Source organism: Typopeltis vanoorti, chromosome 17, assembly GCF_054136105.1.
Source record: "Typopeltis vanoorti isolate ZY-2024b chromosome 17, IOZ_Tvanoo_1.0, whole genome shotgun sequence".
Classification (NCBI taxonomy): domain Eukaryota; kingdom Metazoa; phylum Arthropoda; class Arachnida; order Uropygi; family Thelyphonidae; genus Typopeltis; species Typopeltis vanoorti.
The window spans coordinates 29,745,447-29,769,599 of NC_143565.1; the positions used below are offsets into that span (position 1 = coordinate 29,745,447).

A 24,153-nucleotide genomic window follows, 5' to 3' on the forward strand; every position below is an offset into this window, starting at 1 on the left:
CAAATTGCCAGCCCATCCTCGTTCGTTCAGTATCCAGGTAGATACCCAACAGGGTGCACCACAAGAAGGTGAGAATTGGACATTAGGTCAGAAGCCCTGCTTGGTTCTCTGCATTCCTTTAAAGGCTATGTGGAGGTCTCCTTTTACCCTTAAGCACCCCTATTTTGCTTTTTCCTAACTAGTAAGGGATCTTGAGTAAGTGTTTCCTTTTTTATCCACATTTTTCTTTTCTGTCAGGAGAGAGGGTACCTGTCTTCCTAAACCTCTTTAAAATTGCATTAATAGTACCCAAACCAACACTATACTCGTTGGCAATTTGCTTGGAGTCATGGGTGGGTGCTGAGAAAGAGTACATATTTTTTAACGCATATTTTTATTGCTACACAAAATGAATAAAACAGCTATGAATGTCAACTTGTTTACACTATTAATAAACATCATAGAGACAGTTAAAACACACAACATTCAACCAAAATAGTGAACTAAAACTAAAACTCAAAATAGTAACCTGAAACCAAAATTATTGTGAACTGAAACAAGAACCAAATCAAAACTAAAAACTTGAAGAAAATTCAGCTTGTTTGGATTAATTTGTTCGCTACTGTATATATAACAACCTATAAAAACTAACTACAGAAGTCTACAAAGTAAATTCTATATCTACATGGCCAGAATGAACAAAGTGATCTCTTTCTTGACAAAAACAGATGAAGACAGCTATAATAATAGTAATACATGACTGATTATTAAAATAACACTTGAAATCAGTAAAACTGAATATTTCCTTAAATGAAGGTTAACATTCCAAGTTAATCTTCAAATACCCAGAAATACCCCTTGACACAGAGCCGTAGCTAGGGAGCAGTCCACCCCGGGCAGCACTTTGAACGTTTTTGAACTTTCGCAGTTAATTCTAAAATACAGTCTTGAGAACTCATTTTAAATATTGTAATACAACTGCAAATTTTCCTCACAGTTGTTGTAAGTGTTTCTAGTTGTGAGAGGAGTTTTTCTATATAAAATTGATTAAGAATTACCTACATTACTATGAAATAGACCACGAATGTCATCGACAATTTTGCTAACAGAAAAGCAAGAAAAATAACATTTTAGAATGTTGAAATTAAAGTTTTAATTCAAAAATAAACATAGTGTTTTAATTTAATTCCCTATACATTGTTTTGACTTTTTGTAGTATTTTTGGTGTGTATTGAGAAGGACAGCAAAAGCTCTAGCTACACCACTGCTTTGAGAGAACTGACTAAGGGCAAGTCTGCATAATCTGCAAATGCTCAGAGATAGCACAAAACACAATTGCAAACTCTACTTTGGCAGCCATCTTACATCATTTGAAAGTGGCAATAGGTGCAATATATGTGCAAAACATATTTATGAAATCATTAAAAAAACACTTTTAGAGTAATGAGCTATTTAATATTGTAGAACAAAACTTTCTCTTTCAGGAGAGCACCCCTCTTAGGGAGACCAGAGAAAAATAAGGTTAACACTAGAACATATTAAACTTGTTATTACAATATCATATCATCAATTTCCTGATATGTATCCTCAAGGGGTGTTCAAACTACTATGACACACTACATGATTAAGTTTACATTATTATTATTATTAATCTCCTATCAACCATTTTCCTCCAAATTAGTCTATTACTTGTCAGCACTATAATATTGTTGTATCTAACATTTTGTTTCTAAGGCACTTCTGACTGAATCACTCAACCTAGACCTTGGCCTTCCTTTGAGTCTCTTCTTGGCATCAAACACCTATTTTGCTAACCTTCTCTCGCTCATTCTATTTAAGTGGCCATGCTACCTTAGATTACCTCTGCTCAGTACCATGATACAGTATCATAATCACAAATAATTGACTTTTTGTTGGCGCTAGGCTGGTAGGGGCATCTGTGCATCAAGAAAATCGACCGTAGAACCCACATTCCAGAACAGCTGAAATTGCACATGTTAATCGAGGAACAGTCTTTAAAGTTATGTCAGCATGACAGTCGACAGGTCAAACATCATCAACAAAATGCAATATGCTTTCCAACCTAGAGGGGAAAGAAATGATGCAACCTCATAGAACACCTTAATTGTGAAGAATCAAGTTCTGTGGAATGAGTTCACACACTGCCTTAGAAGATGGAAAAGGCAAAGCTAACTAGAGATCTCACTTATAATAAACCATTATGCATCCAACTGGAATAAAACTAGAAATAAAACCTTCATAGTTCCCTGTTCATTCCTTAAGATGGGGTGCTTAAGGGTCATAGCTGTATAACTGAGAGAAGATCTCCACATAGCCTTTAAAGAAATGCAGAGAACCGACCAGGGCTTCTGACCTAATGTCCAATCCTCACCTTCTCGTGGTGCACCCTGTTGGGTATCTACTTGGATACCGAAAGAATGAGGATGGGCTGGCAATTTGGGATTTAGCCGACCAAATTGTATTCTTACTAGTTAAACCAAAATAAAAAATGATGGTACGACATGACAAAATTTCATGCCAGTTGAGGCGTCGCCCATTTAAACAAGGGCCCCGGTTGTTTTCGCCAGGGAACCAGGGCGAACAGCGAAAAGTCACCTACTGGAACAAATCTGAAAACAAATCCAAACTTAACATCACCTGAGTTCAAGATCGGTACTTTATCAACATAAGAAGCCTGAATGCCAAAGAAATGGAGCTAGATGAGTACCAGATCGACATAATAGGGGTGACTGAAACAAAAAAAACCAAAACTGGTGAGATCTTTCTGAGCAATAAATACAAAATGTTATATTCAGGAAATGACAATCAAGGAAAAGAAGGAATAGCCATAGTATTCAACACAAAATACGAGGCTAATCTTCTTGAATGGCAGTCAGTCTCAAGTAGAGTAATGTGGGCAAATATGAGAATGAGGAACTGGACAATGAGACTTTTTTGTGCCTATGGTCCCACAGAAGGTTCTACTAAGGTAGAAGTGGAGGAATTTTTTGAGGCGTTAGAAAAAGCAACTGACACAATGAAAAAGGAAAAGTTGGTCCTTGTTGGCGATCTAAATAGCAGAGTAGGAAATGATTGCGAGACATACAAAAATATTTTGGAAAAATTTGGAGAAAAGAGCAAAGCTAATAATAATGCAAATATCTGTTGGATTTCTGCTCAGGACATGGACTGGTTATTACTAACACCATGTTCCAACATAAAAATGTGCACAAATTAACATGGAGAGAAGAGGCAAGGAATAAGAAAAGTCTCATTGACTATGTTATTGTTGATAGTGATGTTTTCTCACTGGTGCAGAACACCAGAGTGTACAGAGGATTTCAAATTAAAAGTGATCACTATTTAGTCTTGAGCAGGATAAAATTGAATTTCTTATTGAAAAGAATAACCTGTAAGAAAGTTTTAAAGCGAATAAAAGTTGAGCAGCTCTCAGATGTGAACTGTAGACTAAAATACACAAAGATTATTGAAGACAAAATGAAAGAGTTTGAGAACAGGAATTAAACCTTGGAGATTCAGTGGCAAACTCTGAAGAAAGCATTGATTGATTCTGCCAAAAAAGGCATGTGGTGAGGTTGTCTGCAAGGATAAAAAAAATCAGAACTCCCTGGTGGACACAGGAAGTTAAAGAGGCAGTGAAGGAAAAGAAGAAGACATATCAAAAGTTCCTGTCAAAATAGTCAGCTTGTGCTCTTAGAGAATGCAGAGACATATGCAAGAATGCTAAACACTATGTAAAACTAGCTAAACAAAAGTCATGGGAGGACTTTGGCAAGAATATAGAAAATAAATATCAAAAAGGTGGCAAAATATTCTCGAGGTTTTGAAGAAGCTTAGGAATGGAGGAAAGAGTGCTGTAAAAGGAGTTAGAGATGATAAAGGTGAGATGAAAACGGGAGAAAAAGATATACTTGAAGTATGGAGTAATTACTTTGAAAAACTGCTAAATGAAACAAGCAGTGATGACAGCACAGTGGTAAAAAACACTGACCAGGCATGCAGTCAGGAATACATATCCACACTTGAAATAGAAAAAAGCCAAAGTCTTGAAATGTGGAAAGGCAGTAGGAGTAGATGATATTCAACCAGAAATGCTTAAGTATGGTGGTATAAGAGTCTTACAGTGGCTGCACTGCATAGTTCAGAAAGCCAGGACAGAGGGACAAATTTCCGATGATTTTAGTAGAGCTCTCATAGTACTCATTTATAAAAAGGGAAATAAAACTGAATGTGAGAATTACAGAAGTATTTCCCTACTGAGGGTTCCTGGCAAGATCTATGCAAGTATACTTGAGAAACGGTTGAGAAGAATTGTGGAAGAAAAGCTTGGTGAAGAACAAGCTGGATTCAGGCCAAATAGAGGCTGTCAGGATCAGATCTTCACTTAACGACAAATGGTCGAGAAAGCATGGGAATATAACAAAGATCTGTATTTAAGTTTTGTTGATTTGGAAAAGGCATATGACAAGGTGCCAAGAGAGAAGCTATTCAATACGCTACAGTTATATGGTGTCAATGAGGCATTATATCAAGCGATACTTAGTCTTTATTTGAGTTGTAAGTCAGCAGTTAGAATTGAAGGAAGTACAGGAAGATGGTTTAATGTTAAATCTGGTGTGAGACAAGGATGTACATTATCCCCTCTGTTATTCGTGATCTATATGAATCTCATTATGAAGGAAAGTGGTATTAAACATGATATCAGAATTGGAGATGTTAATGTCAGCTCTTTGCTTTATGCAGATGATGTTATACTTCTAAATAAATCCGCTACAAGTCTGCAATATTCTCTGACTAAATTGAATAGCTGTTGTAATAGATATGGTATGAAGGTCAGCAATAAAAAGACAAATACAATGAAAATAGGCAGAATCATTGAAAATGTCAACTGTGTTATGAATGGAGAACCTGTGGAACAAGTGAAACATTTCAGCTATTTAGGCACGGTTTTTACTGAAGACAGTAAATTAAATATAGAAATAGACAACAGAATCAGCAAAGCTGGTATGGTAGGAAGTCAATTGAATAAATTCATATGGAATAAGAGAGAAGTTAGTCGGTACACTAAATTAGCTATATACAAGACAGTGTTCAAAACAGTTTTAACTTATGGATCTGAGAGCTGGGTCAGAAGTAAAACACTTGACCAAATACTAGATAACCCAGATATGAGAGTCCTGAGAAAGATTATAGGCATGAACAGATGGCATCAATGGCAATATCATATTAAAAAACAAGGATATTAGGAAAGAACTTGACATTGTCAACATCCAGGAATGCGTTAGCAGAGTTAATCTCAGGTGGTCAGGTCACTTAAATAGAATTGGTGAAGAAAGATTAGCAAAACAAGTGTTCTCTGCCAGGTTGGCAGCAAAACGACCCAGAGGAAGACCAAGATATAGGTGGATTGATACGGTACAAAGTGCCTTAGATGATAGAAATATAAGATCTGATAATGTTGGAGTCTTGACAAGTAACAGACTGATTTCAAGGAAAATTGTAGATAGGAAGTTAGTAATGATGTAATTTTTTTCATGTAGTACTATCAAATCCTGTACACCCCTTGAGGGTACATGGCAGGAATTTGATGATGATGATGTTATCATCATTTATGCACACAATTTATGCTTTGTCTTTGTGTCTTCTGACTGTAGACTTTGAGAGATATCCTGACAAAGAGCATCTTTTGCCTTTTATTAGTATGGAAAAAAAAGTGATATAACAGTGGTCCAAGAAAAGAAATATGTGCTCTGATTTAATATTTGTCTATTTCAAGTGAATTTTGTAAGTAAATTTATACAACAAGCACATGAAACCATACTGAAAATACTGTGAGCTATTACTTACAGTTGTATACAGTATATCTTAATTGAAATAAGATTCTACTAAAGCTTATAAGAAAATATTAAGCATTTTGGCAATGTAATATAAAATTATTTCTTTTTCACTTGATTATATAATAATGTCTTAACTATTCTTAAATGTGGATGGTATTTATTAAATCTCTGAATTACATATGGACAATGATTTTATTTTTAATATCAGCCCTACATGCACAAGTGGTTGGAGAGAAGAAAGGAATTTACTGATATATTTCGTGAAGAGCAAAGGTTGTAATTATTGGGGAAGATTGTTGCTAAAGCACAATAAATGAGACAGGAAGCCAAGAATGGAGTGGAAAACTGTACATAGATGTCAGCCAGCAGCTGTTAATACATGATTTAAGGAAAGTATAGGGATGGTAGCAGGCAGTTTAGTGGAGCAGCACTCTAATACTTATAGAAAAGACATAATACTACAGCAGAAAGTGACTGGAGGGATTCAGTGAGGGAGGGATCATCACTTAATATCTCTCTTTTGAACATAATCAAGCATCCAGAGGAAGGTCCTAGGTGCACCATCCCGAATGTGAGAACAATATTCTAAGATTGGGTGGATTTGAAAGTAATAAAGTGTAAGGAATTGAGGAGGAGAGAGGTATTGTTTGGAATGAAAAAAGACTATGTATTTGTGCAAGGACAGGCTGGATATGAAAGTCAACCCAAGAAGAGAAAACTGACCCTGTGGCAAGCAGAATATTGCCAAAAGTGAAGATGAATGAAGCACAGTCTTTCTTCTGGGAAAGAAAATAGATTGTGTTTTGGCAGCATTAAAACTCATCTGATTTTTAATGAAGATGACAGGTTAAATCTGGAAATAGCAACAGAATATGCAAAGCAAGTATGGTGGGTAGCCAGCATCATAAATTTATATGGTATAACAGAGAAATTAGCCAAAACACCAAACTAGCAGAGAAAACAGCATTCAAACCAATTTTAAGTTATGAATCTGAGAGTTGGGTTAGAAATAAAGCACTTGATCAAAAACTAGAGACCACAGATATGATGATTCTAAGAAAAATTAGGACAATAAACTGATGGCATCAAATACAGAATCATATTAAAAACAAAAATATTAGAAAGGAACTTGACATTACTAGAATTCAAGAATGTGTCAGCAGAGCTAATTTAAAATGGTATGGTCACTTAAATAGAATGGGTGAAGAAAGATTAGCAAAACAGGTGTTTGATGCCAAGATGGCAGTAAAGGGCCCCAAGAAGCCCAAGGTCCAGATGGATTGATTCAGTCATAAATGCCTTAGAAGCACAGAATGTTAGATATAACAAGTAATGGATTGTTTTGGAGGAAAATTGTTGATAGGAGATTAATAATAAGGGGTGCTTAAGGGTCAAAGCTATATAACAGAGAGGAAACCTCCACATAGCCTTCAAAGGAATGCAGAGAATGGACCAGGGCTTCTGACCTAATGTCCAATCTTCACCTTCTCGTGGTGTACCCTGTTAGGTATCTACCTGGATACTGAACAGACAAGGATGGGCTGGCAATTTGGGATTTAGCTGACCAAATTGTATTCTTATTGGTTAAACCAAAATAAAAAATGATGGTACGACATGACAAAATTTCATGCCAGTTGAGGCGTTGCCCATTTAAACAAGGCCCCCCCATTGTTTTCGCCAGGGAACCAGGGCGAACAGCAAAAAGTCAGCTACTGGAACAAATCTGAAAACAAACCCAAACTTAACATCACCAGAGTTCAAGATCGGTACTATCAACGTAAGAAGCCTGAATGGCAAAGAAATGGAGCTAGCTGAGGAATTAGATAAGTACCAGATCGACATAATAGGGGTGACTGAAACAAAAAAGACCAAAACTGGCGAGATCTTTCTGAGCAATAAATACAAAATGTTATATTCGGGCAATGACAATCAAGGAAAAGAAGGAGTAACCATAGTATTCAATACTAAATACAAGGATAATCTTCTTGAATGGCAGGCAGTCTCACGTAGAGTGATGTGAGCAAATATAAGAATGGGGAACTGGACATTGAGACTTATTTGTACCTATGGTCCTACTAAGGTAGAAGTGGAGGAATTTTTTGAGGCTTTAGAGAAAGCAACTGACACAATGAAAAAGGAAAAAGTTGATCCTTGTTGGGGATCTAAACAGCAGAGTACGAAATGACTGGTAGACATACAAAAATATTTTGGAAAAATTTGGAGAAAAGAGCAAAGCTAATAATAATGGCAAATGCCTGTTGGATTCTGCTCTGGACATTGACTAATTATTACTAACGCAATGTTCCAACATAAAAATGTGCACCAATTCACATGGAGAGAGGAGGCAAGGAATAAGATAAGTCTCATTGACTATGTTGATAGTGATGTTTTCTTCCTGGTGCAGGGACACGAGAGTGTATAGAGGATTTGAAATTGGAAGTGATCACTATTTAGTCTTGAGCAGAATAAAATTGTATTTCATATTGAAAAGAAGAACATGTACGGTTTTAAAGTTTTAAAGCGAATAAAAGTTGAGCAGCTCTCAGATGTGAACTGTAGACTAAAATACACAAACATTATTCAAGAAAAAAATGAAAAAGTTTGGGAACAGGAACCAAATCTTGGAGATTCAGCGGCAAGCCCTGAAGAAAACACCAATTGATTCAGCCAGAGAGGCATATGGTGAGGTTGTCTGCAAGGATAGAAAAATCAGAACTCCATGGTGGTCACAGGAAGTTAAAGAGGCAGTGAAGGAGAAAAGAAGAAAGCATATCAAAAGTTCCTGTCAAAAAAGTCAGCTTGTGCTCTTAGAGAATACAGAGACAAATGTAAGAAAGCTAAACACTGTATAAAACTGGCTAAAGAAAAGTCATGGAAGGACTTTGGAAAGAACATAGAAAATACCAAGAAGGTAGCAAGATATTCTAGAGGTTGTTGGAGAAGCTCGGAAATGGAGGAAAGAGTGCTCTAAAAGGAATAAAAGATGATAAAGGTGAAATGAAAACTGAAGAAAAAGATATCCTTGACGTATAAAGTAATTACTTTGAAAAATTGCTAAATGAAATTAGCAGTGATGACAGCACAGTGATAAAAAACACTGACCAGGCATGTAATCAGGAATACATATCCATACTTGAAGTAGAAAAAGCCATCAAAAGTATGAAATGTGGAAAGGCAGCTGGAGTGGATGATATCTGACCAGAAATGTTCACGTAATGGGATATAAAAGTCTTGCAGTGGCTGCACTGCATAGTTCAGAGGGCCTGGACAGTGGGAAGAATTCCAGATGATTGGAGTAGAGCTCTCATTGTACCCATATAAAAAAGGGAAATAAAACTGAATGTGAGAATTACAGAGGTATTTCTCTACTGAGTGCTCCTGGTAAGATTTATGCCAGTATATTTGAGAAACAGTTGAGAAGGATTGTGGAAGAGGAGCTTGGTAAAGAACAAGCTGGATTCAGGCCAAATAGAGGCTGTCAGGATTAGATTTTCACTTTACGACAAATAGTTGAGAAATCATGGGAATATAACAAAGATCTGTATTTAAGTTTTGTAGATCTGGAAAAAGCATATGACAAGGTACCGAGAGAGAGAGAGAGAGAGAGAAGCTATTCAAAACACTACAATGCCCCACTGACAGCATACAACTACAGTTGTATGGTGTCAGTGGGGCATTATATCAAGCAATACTTAGTCTTTATTTGAGTTGTAAGTCAGCAGTTAGAATTAAAGGAAGTACAGGAAGATGGTTTAATGTTAAATCTGGTGTCAGACAAGGATGTATATTATCCCCTCTCTTATTCATTATCTATATGGATCACTTTGTGAAGGAAAGTGATATTAAACTTGATATAAGGTTGGAGGTGTTAATCTCGGCTCTTTGCTTTGTGCGGATATTGTTATAATTCTAAATAAATCCACTGCAAGATTCCCTGACTAAATTGAATAATGGTTGTAATAGAAGATCAGCATTAGAAAGAAAAGACAACGAAAATAGGCAGAAACATTGAAAATATCGAATTGGAGAACTTATAGAACAAGTAAAGCATTTCAGCTACTTTAGCACAATTTTTAGTGAAGATGTTAGTTGAATATGGAAATAGACAACAGAATCAACAAAGTTGGTATGGTAGGAAATCAACTGAATAAATTTATATGGAATAAGAGAGAAATTAGTCAAAACACTAAATTAGCTGTATACAAGACAAATTTTAAATCAATTTTACCTTATGGATCTGAGAACTGGGTTAGAAGTAAAACATTTGACCAAAGACTAGCGACTGCAGATATGAGAGTCCTGAGAAAGATTAGGTGAATGAACAGATGGCATCAATGACAATATCATATTAAAAACGAGAATATTAGGAAAGAACTTGACATTGTTAGCATCCAAGAATGTGTTAGCAGAGCTAATCTCAAGTGGTATGGTCACTTAAGCAGAATGGGAGAGGAAAGATTAGCAAAACAAGTGTTCTCTGCCAGGTTGGCAGGAAAAAGACCCAGAGGAAGACCAAGATATAGGTGGAATGATACAGTAAAAAGTGCCTTAGAAAACAGAAATATAAGACCTGATAATGTTGGAGTCTTGACATTTAACAGACTGATTTGAAGGAAAATTGTAGATAAGAAGTTAGTAATGATGTAAATTTTTCATGTAGTACTAATGTATCCTGTACACCCTTTGGGGGTATATATCAGGAATTTAATGATAATGATTAATAATAATAATGTAAAGTTAATCATGTAGTGCTGTCACTGTGACCTGAACACCCCTTGAAGGTACATATCAGGAAATTGATTATGATGATGATAAAACTCACCCGGCAGCAGCTATCTTGAAACCTGAATCACCTCGACAATACAAGGTTTTGAGAGTGAAAAAAGATGAATGGAGAGTATTGTCATCACCAAAGCTATAGAACTGGATGTCAGAGAGAAAGAGAAAAGATCATTGATGTATACGAAGAAGAGTGTAGGTGAAAGCACAGTCCTGGGATATTCCAACATTGAAAATTCTGATGAAAAGAAACCATTTACCATGACTCACAGTGAACAACTAGAAAGGAACCTTGCAATCCACTCAAGAAAGGATAAGAATACCATAATAAAATGTCTTGAGGTTCTCCAATTTTGTCATTGTCTGTGATCAAAGATGCATGAGGTTAGTTGAGAAATCTGTTGTGGTGGAGAGAATGGCAGAATTCATATTGGTGATCACTAAGTAATTGGTGAATTTTTGAGTAGAGAAGATCATTGGTTATTGACATTTTTCATTATTTTCAAGAGTACTGAAGTCAGAGCAATAAGGCAATAGTTTGATAGCTGAATCGCCTCCCTTTTTTGAAAGAGGGTGGATAAAAGCTTGCTTCCATTGGATAGATGCCAGAGTATGAGAATGAAGAAGTGATACCAAATGGGCATTAGTTCTGGAGCACAAGCTGAAAACTTGTGCTCCAGAACTAACACCCATCCTGTACAACTGCAGGAATACCATCAGAGCCAGGAGGCTTATTAGTATCAAAGCTAATGAACATTTCTTCATGTACTGGCAAAAGATCACAGGAGGCATACTGTGGCTAGTTCATGGAATAATGGAAGGAGATTTACCTTGGTCATCCATACAAATGTTTCCATCTTTTGGAAACATTACCACTGTAGCATAAGGATGTGAAAGAGAGGTGGAAACATGGAAGGGCAGAAATTATGTCCCACAGCCTTGATAAAGGAACAGAAAACTCAACTATCATTTGAGCAAAAGACAACCTGAGGCTCTACCATTCCTGAGGACTATAGAAATATTCTATAACAGATTATTTCATCATCAACAACCATGGGTCCAATGCCCGTAGGTGTCTGCTGTCATCTTGATATGATTCTTCCATTGCATTCTATTTTGTGCAAGATGACTCATTTTGTGTATAGAGTTCCCGTACCATTTGACGATGTCATCGCCCCATTCTCTGTTTGGTCTTCCTCTTTTGTTCTTTCCTTCAATTATTCCAAACAGCAACGTTTTTAGTTTTCTCTCATCATTCATTCTACATATATGACCAAACAGATGTAGTTTCCTTTTGATTATTTTCTGGATCAGGTTTTCTTTTGGTTGTATTCGTCTGTAGATTTCCTCATTGTTCACTTTCTGCATCCAGCTTATTCTCAAGATCTTTCTATAGCACTTCCTCTTAAATGCCAATATCCTCCTTTCAGATTCTCTCAGGAATATCCAGGCCTCGCATCCATAGAGCATGCTGCTGAAGATACAGGTTTCTATAATGCACACTTTAGTTTGCATCTTTATAGCTCGGCTCTTCCATATTTTGTCCATGACTTTTAAAATAGTTGTTGCTCTGGTTAGTCTAATTTTTATCTCTTTTCTGGAGTCCAAGTCATGCATCATGTGACATCCAAAATATGTGAAGTGTTCCACATTTTACAGTTGAAATCTGTCTATCATAACTCTGTTCAGTAACGCCTGTTGTCCGAATATCATTGTTTTAGTTTTTTCAAAGTTGACATTTAGTCCATATCTTTTTCCTTCTGTGTATAGTGTTTGCAATGTCTGTTCCAGCCTTGCTGCATCTTCTTCAATCAGGACGATGTCATCTGCAAAGCAGAGGTAGTTTATTCTCATGTCATTTATTGAAATGCCTCCACCTTCTTCTTTAATCTTATCTAGTGTTCTTCCCAGATGTGTGATTAAGATGATTGGTGACATTGGGTCCCCTTGTCTTGTTCCTTGACTAGTGGCAAACCAATCCCCAGTCTCACCTGCTATCCTGATTTGTGCTTGTGCTTGGCTGTTTATATCTTTCAGCAGGCAAATCAATTTATTGTCCACACCATAGGATTCCAAGACGGCCAATGTTATATTTTGGTCAATATTATCAAATGCTTTTTGGAAGTCCATGAAACAGCAATATATCGTTTTGTTCTTTCTTTGAGCTTTCTCTGCTATTAGTCTTAGTGCGAGTATTTGTTGCACCGTACTTCGATCTTGTCAAAATCCGGCTTGCTCATCCAGATGTGCCTCCATATGCCCCTTCAGGCGTTCTGTTAGTATTTTCATCAGCACTTTGCAAAGATGACTCATTAATGCAACAGTTCTGTAATTGGTGCATTCTAAAGCACTGCCTTTCTTATGAAGAACCAAGACCGATTTTTTCCACTCTTCGGGGAACATATCCTGATCTCCATATTTCATTACATAGCTGATGTATTTCTTTTACAACTGATTCTCCCCAATATTTTAGCATTTCACCTATTATGTTGTCATTTCCAGGACTCCTGTTGTTCTTGAGATGTTTTATAGCCTTATTCACCTCCTCTTCCAAGATGTCATTTTCAAAGATCTCTGCTGGTGGAGAGATTACTTTTAGTTCTTTGATTACTTCTGTTGCAGTATCATTTAGTTGATTTTTATATAGTTCGCTGCAATGTCTTGTCCATCAATACTTTACCATTTTCATATTTGACTGCTACTGATCTTGTTTGCCACTTCCTATTGACTTTTCTTATAAGTTTATAGACCTCTCTAGTTTTATGTTCTCCATAGTACTGTTCAATGTCTTTGCACTGGTCCTCCAACCATTTAGCTTTATCAGATCTTGCTGCTTTCCGTACCTCATTGCATTTTTGATGGGATAACTCATCTGCTGCCTCTGAATTATCTCTTTTAAGTTTCAGTTCTCTTTTCTCTTGTACCAATTTTAGGGTTTCCTGAGTTATCTATTTCTTGTTGATCTTTTCTCTTTCAGGAATTACTTCCACTACTGCTTTTCTTTTAGCACTGTAGTCAGTCGTTCTGCTCTTGTATTTATATTTTGTTTTTCACTTGCGGTCTTAAGCTTAGTTTCCAATATGTTCTGATATGCTGTTCTTAGCCTGTCTTCATTTAGTTTTGAGATGTCTCTAGCTTTTTGGAACTCTCCTTTGTGCTTCTGTTTCAGTTTTAGTCTTATATTCGCAATCACTAAACTGTGGTCTGAATCAATATCAGCTCCTTGGAATGATCTGCACTGTTGAACTGAGGTTCTGCATTTCTGGTCGATCATATTCCTGTGTTTGCCATCGAAGGAGCACCACGTCCATTTATGACAATCTTTTTGTTGGAATTTGATATTGCAAATCATCAGGTTGTTATCTGTGGCAAATTCCAGAAGCATCTCTCCACGTTCATTTCTTTCTCCATATCCAAATTTTCCCATCTTGTGTTATTTTTGCCAATCTTTGCATTCCAGTCTCCTCCAATGATGAGTATATCTTGCTTCAGCACCTCATCAATTACTAATTGTAGATCCCTGTAAAATTTCTCAATGTTTTCATCTGCACTCTCTGCAGTGGGCGCATATCTTTGAATGGTTGGGCACTGAATCTTGCAACCATTATTCTTTCACTAACTGGTTTGTATCCTATCATTACCTGACAGGCCTTGTTACTTGGCAGGAAACCTATGCCTGCTTCATGCTTACTTTCATTTCCTGACCAGAGAACTCTTCCACCATTTGATTCCCCTGACAATGTCCATCTCATTTCTGAAATACTCAATATATCACATCTCTATTTCTTCATTTCTTCTTGAAGAAACTGCAATTTTCCAGTTGCCCAGAGTGTACGGACATTCCATGTGCCAATTGATATTCCATCCTTTACAGGCCTGAAGTTGATTTTTTTTGTCTTTGTTTTCAGTAACTGATTTTTCGATCCAACCCTGATTACTCAATTGGGGACACGGACCTTGTTTGACCGAGCATTGCCCAAGCCGGCATGAGTCTTTTTTCTTGTACTTTGGCATCAGATTTCAATCATATTTTTTTTACTGTCAGCACATCAACACTTATTTAACAAACCCTTAGTCTTCCTTGAAGAGCTTGGGAGAGAATCAGCAGGAGCATATAGATTTAGGCTTAAGGCAGCCTAAGCTCGCCTTGATGCAGTACCGTCATTGGACTTCTGTGGCATTTTATAGAGTTACTGGAGTTGTCCACTAACCCACCACATCCTGTTAGCATTGTCGCTTCTTGTCCGGGACTGCTTATTGGCTATTCGCAATTAGCCACCATATCTGGTGGCCATTCCCCGATCCGCAACCTGGGGGACCCGTCCGGTGGCATGTAGCTTTGCCTCTGGGGGAAAGACCCCAGACCAGAATTTTAATAATACAATAGATAAAGCCCTTTAGTAGAAAAGTTTTATCACTTTCAATTTAACATATATGTTTTTAGGACCAAGTAACTTGACTTCACATATTATTTACTATTATTTACATACAGATTATTTACTATAGTGAATTTCTTTTAACATAGCACTGTACCTATGGAACTTTGGACGAAACTTTCAGTAGTTTGTTTTACAGACTAGTGTCTTATAGTGGTGTTTGCTACAGTGACAGTCAACTTATTGCATTTGGCCCTTACAAAGTCTACTTTGAATTTGTTTATTTTTTGCAGTTGTTATAGGCTACAGTGTAGGATGAGTGAGAGACTGGAGTTTTTGACTTGCGTCATTGCTGAAGTTTCGGGTTGGACTGCTTTGGCACAATTATTTGAGAACCAGGGTTGAGGGTTTGAGTGAAACAAGGAATATAAGCACTCATCCCATAGAGAATAATTTTAGTTATCACATCAGAGCAAATGCTACAATCAAAAGAGTGGAAGCATTAATCAGAAAGCAGAGAAATAAAGCATTAGAAATCCTGAAAGTTATCCCAATTAGCACTCGTGTAGTTCCACAGGATACAAGGGTAAGACTGATTGGGAGAAGGATGATCTGTAGTAAAGGAAACAGACAAAGTTATGGCCAGATTTGCCAAGAAGATAGCTGGTTAAGAAAAGGTCTAGGATTGTTATTTGGGGATAAGAGAGAAATGTTCTAATCATTTTATTTTATACAGTCAACGCTCACTATAACAAATTCCTAAGGACTATAGAAGTAGTATTTTATAACAGATTATTTACTATAGTGAATTTCTTTTAGCATAGCACTGTACCTATGGAACTTTGGACGAAACTTTCAGTAGTTTGTTTTACAGACTAGTGTCTTATAGTGGTGTTTGCTACAGTGACAGTCAACTATGTACTATTGTTCAAAACTTATATTTTATTAACAAAAATTATATTTTATATACAAGTAACCTAGTCATTGCTGGCAGATGGTTATAAGATTAAAACAAGTTACTTGGTCCTTGTCTATTATAATCATATAGAACTAGAGTACAACTTTCATATGCTATTACTTAGATGACAAATTTTCTTTCTTTTCTTTAAAATTATCTGGAGCCTGCATAGTTAAGTCAGTATTGATCATACCTTTCAGTTGGAAAGACTGGAGTGTGAATCCTGTTTAAGAAGCAAGGGACCATTACAAAATCTTTTCATCTAAAGGTGAATTAGCCAGCTTCACAGAGAGATGACAGGGGTTTTTCATCTTAGAAATTCAAGCTTTTCATCTCAAAGAACATGCATATCTAGAAGCTGACAGATATACAGCTATATAAATAAAAACAATTGTTCTATCAAGATTAATTATCTATAAATCTAATTAAATTACTTTATATGTGAAGTCAAGTTACTTGGTCCTAAAAACATATATGTTAAAGAGAAAGTGATAAAACTTTTCTACTGAAGGGCTTTATCTATTGTATTATTAAAATTTCTATTCAATATCATATTTTAGAAAAATAAAAAATAAAAAAAAAAGCCAGAAGTCAAGATTTATCTAAAATTTAAATGCTGTTGAATGTTCCAATTATATATTAAACCAATTAGTAGTATACATACATTTTCAGGTCCATAAAGTTTATCAGCATATTCATTCAGAAGATTATAGGCCTCTTTGACACAACCCTTCTCATTGCTGTTACAGGTAATAAGAATGCCCTTCATTCCAGGGAGGAGTATGTTGCCTTTGCGTCTCTTCCAGGGTGACATGTAGAAGTTCTTTTTGTGTTTCCTTTTTTTGAAGTCCATGCTAAAACTCCCTTTTTTTTTAACTACAATTTTAATTAAAAATTATACATTATAAATAAGATATCACCTTAATTAGGTAAAGTCTCTAAAATATTGCTTAAATCAAAAAGCACTATTAAAGTGACAACATTAAACACATGAATTATATAAATTGGAAAAAGTATTTTTAGGAAGGATAGATAGGACAGGAGAGGAGGGGCATGCCGCTAATGATATCAGATAACTTGAATCCAGTAGAGTTGAGACCTATATTAGTAATAGTAGTAACAATTTTTTATGTAGCAGTGAGTGTGAAGCCATCTGGTGTGAGGTGGAATTCAACTAGATCAAATACATAGTGAGATGTTGTTATAGACCTGGTAGATCAGTTGCTAGTGATGAAGAAATGCATCACCAAATAAAGATAACATTAAACACATGAATTATATAAATGGTAAAAAGTATTTTTAGGAAGGATAGACAGGATAGGAGAGGAGGGGCATTTTTTTTACATTATAAATAAGATATCACCTTAATTAGGCAAAGTCTCTGAAATATTGCTTAAATCAAAAAGCACTATTAAAGTGACAACATTAAACACATGAATTATATAAATTGGAAAAAGTATTTTTAGGAAGGATAGACAGGACAGGAGAGGTGGGGCATGCTACTAATGATATCAGATAACTTGAATCCAGTTAGAGTTGAGACCTATACTAGTAATAGTAGTAACACTTTTTTATGTGGCAGTGAGTTTGAAGCCATCTGGTGTGAGGTGGAATTTCAACTAGATCAAATACATAGTGAGGTGTTGTTACGGACCTGGTAGATCAGTTGCTAATGATGAAGAAATGCATCACCAAATAAAGATGCTGGCAAAAAGAATAATCATAATGAGGTAAAATGGATGTCAGTTCAATATCAGCAAATGCAAAGTCATGCACTTTGGCGTGATTAGATATCCAATGTCATATTATATTGGTGGGATTATAGTAGAAGAAACTGAGGCCAGGGAGTTTGGAGTGTTGTAGATAGGAAGTTGGAGTTCAGTGGCCATGTAGCAAAGATTGCAAATACAACTCAAAAGATAATTGCAATGTTGAAAGGAACTTTCATATGTAAATATAAGGATGTCATTTTGTCTCTTTACAAGGTCTTGATAAGACCTTCCTTGGACTATTGTGTGCAGGTCTGGTCTCCTGGTTTCCATTGTGATTCTGATGCAGTGGAGGAAGTGCCAAGGAAAGTGTTAAAAATTATATCAGGATTGTGGAATACTTATTATGCAGACAGATTCAGAATTTGTTGACTGCAGACACTAGCAAACAGGAGAAAGAGGGATGATGTGATTGTGACTTACAACTTTTAAAAGGGTCATAGAGCATTTCAGTTGAAGGAATTTTTTATTTTATGGAGGATGGAGAAAGGACAAGAGAAGCTGAAAATGAATGCAGCTAAGAAGGGGTGAGATCTGGATTTTTCTCTCAGAGTGCTATGTGAATGGAGTGGATTGCCATTAAATGTTGTGTGTGTGCGTGTGTGTGCAAGCAGTGTGAATGAATTTAATTATAAGTATGAGAGCTGGTGCATGTAATATGTGGCCTATCTCAATGAGTCCCAGACTTCCTGGAGGTCTCTCTTAATAATAATAAAAATACATTGGTCTTAAAGTATAATAATTTACTACAAAAAATCTACTAACAATAGCATAAAGTGAGCTTAAACATTTCTACTGCAAACTTATTTTTAAAATTATCATCATCATGCGTATCAAGGATTTTGGCCTAGTATGGCCTGTTCCGGCCTTAGAATTCATCGTTGAATCGTTTAAGAGGACGTCCTGGTTTTCTTTTTCTTAATGGCTTGTACTTTAAGGTTTGTTTTGGTAATCTTTCTGTTTTCATTCTTTGAACGTGTTCCATCCATTTATGTTTATATTTTTTAATTTTTTCAATTACTGATTCTTGGTTTAATTCTTTCATAATTTCTTCGTTTCTTTTGTGATCAAATAGAGTTTACTTTGCAGTTTTCTCATAAACTTCATATCTGCTGTTATTAATCTTTGTTTGTCTTTTTGTTTTATTGTCCAGATTTCACTTCCATACATTAAGTGTGCAGGTCTAATGTATTGTATACTTTTAGTCTGGTTTGTTTTTGAACTAGGTTTGGTTTAAATATAGAGTTAACTACACCTGTTATTTTTAAATATTTTGCAATTTTTACGTTTATCTTTTTCATTTTCATATGTGATCTTACATCCTAGGTAGTTAAATGAATTCACTTGTACTAAGATCTTGTTATCTGTTACTATTTTAGTTCTTGCTGGATCCTGTCCTATAAAGGCCATAGTTTTTGATTTTTCTGTTGATATTATCATATCATAATCTCTGGCTATCTTATTTAGATCTAAAATAGCTTTCTGCAAGTTATCTTCAGAATTTGCAATTATTATTTGGTTGTCGGGAAAAAGGGGAGTGTTTAAGTTCACTGTAGGAGAAAGTTTAATTCCTTGATGCAAATTTTTATTCCATTTTATTATTATTTCATTTAAGTAAATATTAAAAAGAGTTGCAGAGAGGGGACTTCCCTGTCGGACCCCTTGGTTTATCTCTCTCGTATATGATAGCTCGTGATTTAATCTTATTTGTATTTAATTATTTTCATATATATACTTGTGATAGCTTTTAGAATATTATTAATTGGTATTTGTCTTTCTTTTAATATGCTAAATAATATGTTTCTTTTAACTTTGTCAAATGCTTTTTCAAAGTCAATAAATGCAATATATGTTTCTAAATTGTATTTCTCTTCTTTTCTCTATTATTAATTTTAGGCAAAAGGCAGGTCTATACATGATCATTCTTTTCTAAATCCATTCTGTACTTCTAAAATAAAGTTTTTGGAATATTTCATTAGTTTGATTTAAGATTCTGCTATACATTTTGTAACAGGAATTTAGTATACTGATACCTCTATAGTTTTTAGGATCATCTCTATTACCCTTTTTAAAGATAGGAATCAATTACTTTTTTCCGTTCTACTGGAGGGATACCAGTTGAATAAATTTTATTTAAAAATAATAAGTCTTTCTTTGAATCTTGTTCCTGCATATTTATATAGTTCTGAACCTAGCTTATCTTCTCCAGGTGATTTTCTGTTTCTTGTTTCTTTCAGGCTGATTTCTAATTCTTCTTTAGTTATTTCCTTTTCATTAAATGTTTGCCAGTTGTCTTTTTTAAAATATTTATCTGTCCACAATTCTGTGTAGAAATTTTTCTAATTTCAATTTAGTGTTTAAGTTTGTTTTCTTTAGTATCTGCATTTAGGTGTTTCAAAATCTTATATACATTGGGTCTTATTTTATATAAATCATGTTCTAAATTAGAAACAAATTTGTTCCATGATTCTCTGTCGTTTTCTGACTTCTCTTTTAGCTATGGCTCATATTCTTTTATATTCTATTTCATCTTCTAATTTTTTACTGCTTAACCATTTGTGATAGGCTTTTTTTTTCCTTTTTGATTATTTCTTTGATTTTATCATCCCAGATCCTCAGTTTTTTCCTTTTATTGAATTTTTTGGTCTTTCCTAAGCTTTCATTTGCTGCTGCATTTAGTATCGTTTTTATATTAAGCCATTCTATTTCTTCATTTTGTTTTATTTTTATCTAGATATTGGTTAATTATTTGTTCATATAGCCATTGTACATTTGTGTCATTCAATAGTCTAGTTTTATAAACAAATGTTTCAAATTTTCTTTCTGTTCTTGTTACTTGTAGCCATTTAGGTGGTGATCTTAATTTTATTTTAACAAGGAAGTGGTCACTGCTTATTTCATATCCTCCGTGAACTCTATCATCTAGTGAAAATTTTGATGTCTTTTCATTTAATATAAAATAATCTAATATTGATTATCATCCTCTTGCTGCCCAAGTATATTTATGCATGTCTTTATGTTTATATAGAAATTCATTATTTTTAATTTATTATAAACTACAAAGTCAATCAAGTTTTTACCATTCCTGTTTAGAGTATGTTTTCCATGTATTCCTATATTGTTATTAATTTTAATTTCCAATTCTTGCATTTAAGTCTCCTGCTAAAATTACGTAATCATTTTTATTTATTTTATTATATATGTTTTATAGCTGATTATAAAAATCAATATTATCCTGTTCTCTTCCTTCTTCTGGGGCATATAAACCAATTATTGTTAAATAGCCTTATATATTTTTTATTCTAGCTTCTATTGTTCTTTCATTCCATAATTTATAATGTTTTAACTGTTTTGAAAGGGAGTTATGAATCCAAATCATGACTCCTGTTTGTGCTCTTTGGTCTCTGTCAACTCCACTGGATATCACATGAAATTTTCAGTTCTCATAGTTCCTTTTAATTTCTTTCTTTTTTGTTTCAGTGATTACTGCTATGTTAAAATTTCTTTCATATAATAGTTGGTCTAATTCTATTTCTTTATATGCTATTCCTCTTACATTCCAGTTTGCTATGTGTATTATATTTTGTCGTTTCCATTTTTGTTTTACCTTTTCCATTCCAGGGTCGTTTTCCATAGATTCAATCTGATTATCTTCTTCTCTCAGCTTACAAGTAGAATTATGTTCTTCATGTCAGGGGACTAGCCTGACAATGGAATAGTTCAGTGGTAGGGCTGCTACCTTAAGGCTTCTGAACTAGCCTTCTTCCAAATTTAAACTCATAGGAGGAATAGAGTATATTGAAGGGGGGGGGAAGAGAAGATTATAGAAGAATTATAGTAACGTTTATAGAGAGGGCATAGTTGTAAGGCCAAAAATGAAAAGACCCCATGGCCCTCCAGTACTCTAATAGCATAAGGGCAGTGGTGTAGCTAGAGCTTTTGCCACCTGGGGCAGTCTTCGAGTTTGCCGCACCTCTCAATACAAACCAAAAATTCTACAAAAAGTCAAAACGACGTATAGGGAAATAAATTAAAACACTATGTTTACTTCATAGTAAATCTTTAATTTCAACATTCTAAAATGTTATTTTTCTTGCTTTTCTGTTAGCAAATTTGTCTATGACATTGGCGAAGTCTATTTCATAGTAATATAGTATGGTAATTCTTAATCAATTTCATTTAGAAAAACTCCTCTCACAACTAGCAACATTTATAGCAATTGTGAGGAAAATTCACTGTAGTATTACAATAGTTGGAACTGAGTTCCCGAGACTGTATTTTAGAATTAACTGGAAAAGTTCAAAAATGTTCAAAGTGCTGCCTGGGGTGGACTGTCCCTTCCGTCCTCCTCTAGCTACGCCCCTGCATAAGGATCATAAAATAAGAAGAATTCGCTGATAAGGCCTTATAGGAAGGATTAAAGTAAGTGGATCTTCCTCAAAGTAGGAGAAGAAGATAGATCCAGCTAGGGGTCCATGGGAGTGCCACTTCCCTTACAATCAAGATGATTGCCCCTTATGGCCCTGTTGGTTCACAAGTCCTTATTCAGTATATTCGGACCACCCCCCCCACACACACACAGATGGTGGGTTTCCCTATCTGCCAGCCAGGGGACGTGCTCTCTAGGGGTTGCAGGGTCTTACCCCCCCAAGAGTTTTAGCCTGTTCTCTTTCTTCTTCTGGAGCATATAAACCAATTATTGTTAAATAGCCTCTATCTATATTTATTCTAGCTTCTATTATCCTTTCATTCCATTTTAAAATTATGCTTACATACATACCTACGTGCATCTTCAAGGCCCACCTTTCCTAATTGGGTTGTGGACCCAACAGCTACAAGAGGAACTTCCAATGCTCACGATCCTCTGCCACCAAGCTCAGGTGTTATACTGGGATTCTCAAACGTGTCCACCCAAGGTTTTGGATATAATCTATCCAACGAATCCTTGGCCTTCCACGTGACCTCCCACCCTCTGGCTTGGCAAAGAGGGCCTGCTGAGGGAGCCTCTCTTGTGGCATTCTGATCAGGTGCCCGTACCAACGTAACTGTGATCTCTCAACACGGAGAAGCAGCAGTTGAGTATTGAGGGTTTCCCGAATTGCAGAGCTTCTGTCTCTGTCGAGTCTTGTCAGCCCCGCAATCCCTCGAAAGAACCTCATTCCAGCCGCTTGGATTCGTGTCCGCATTCTTTCAGTCATTACCCAACTCTCATGACCATAGATGAGGATGGGGACATAGACTGTATTGAAGACAGCCAGCTTTGCCTTCTGGCTTAACTCCCGCTTCAATACTACCGAACAGCCAAGCTCCCGCAATATTGAGCTTGCTAAGCCAATTCGAGTATCTATCTCTATATCCCATTTTCCATCATTGGTGAATATGGACCGAAGGTATTTAAACTTCTCCACCTACCTCATTGGGACTCCATTTACATTTAGAGTGCACTGGGATTGTTCTCTTGAGACCACAAATGTTTCAGTTTTGGCCACACTGATCTTCATTCTGGCATCTGCACAAACAGCTACAAACCTATCCAGGGTCCGCTGGAGATCATCTGTGGAAGAGCTAAGCAGAACTAGGTCATCTGCAAAAAGCAGACCTCCAATGCTACATCTTCCAATTCTGACATACTCACTGCCTCAGCTGTGCCTATCAATCCAGTCCATAAATATTATGAAAAGGAGGGGTGACAGAACACACCCTTGGCACAGGCCAACAGAGACTGTGAAAGGTTCAGACTTTGTGCTGTTTACCCTGACACAAAACTCTGGGCATTCATACAGGGACTTGATGGCAGCTAATAGTTGGCCATCCACTCCATACTCCAGTACTACTTACCAAAGCTTATCCCGAGAACCTGGTCATATGCCTTCTCCAAGTCCACAAAACATGTGTGGACAGTCTTGGCATATTCCCAAGATTTCTCAAAGACTTGCCTTAAAGTGAAGATTTGGTCAGTTGTGCTTCTACCAGGATGAAAGCCACATTGTTCTTCCTGGAACTTTGACTCAACTATGCTCCTGCACCATCTTTCCAAGCACTTAGCTTACACTTTCCCCAGGCAGGCTGAGCAGAGAGATGCCACAATAGTTATTGCAATCCTTCTGGTCTCCCTTCTTAAAGACTGGTATTATTATGCCTGTCTGCCATTGCTTTGGTGCTCACCCAGATATCCAAGCAGCCTGACACACTTGAGTCAGCCAGAGAACACCGTCTCGATTTAAGGCTTTTAGCATTTTGGGCTGAATTTCATCATCGCCAGCAGCCTTGCCCGATTTTAGCAATTTTATTGCTAAATGGACCTCTTCTGCTGTGAGACTAGTGATTGCCCTGATCCTCTTGGATGTCCATAACTGCTGAGCCACCCGGGTTAAGAAGGCTCTCAAAGTATTCCCTCCATCTGTGGAGGATATCCTTCTCGGTTGTTAAAAGTA

At 36.0% G+C, this 24,153-nt stretch overlaps 1 protein-coding gene across 1 annotated transcript in view; it reads right to left on the reverse strand.

The window, feature by feature from the left end:
• The window catches only part of LOC150097253 (THUMP domain-containing protein 1), a 75,469-nt gene that overhangs the window by 26,412 nt on the left and 24,904 nt on the right, over nt 1-24,153 (reverse strand). The window contains exon 2 of the mRNA XM_090406892.1: nt 16,615-16,826. Coding sequence (XP_090263018.1) covers nt 16,615-16,803 — 189 coding nt within the window. The 5' untranslated portion in view covers nt 16,804-16,826. The remainder of the gene's footprint in view (nt 1-16,614; nt 16,827-24,153) is intronic.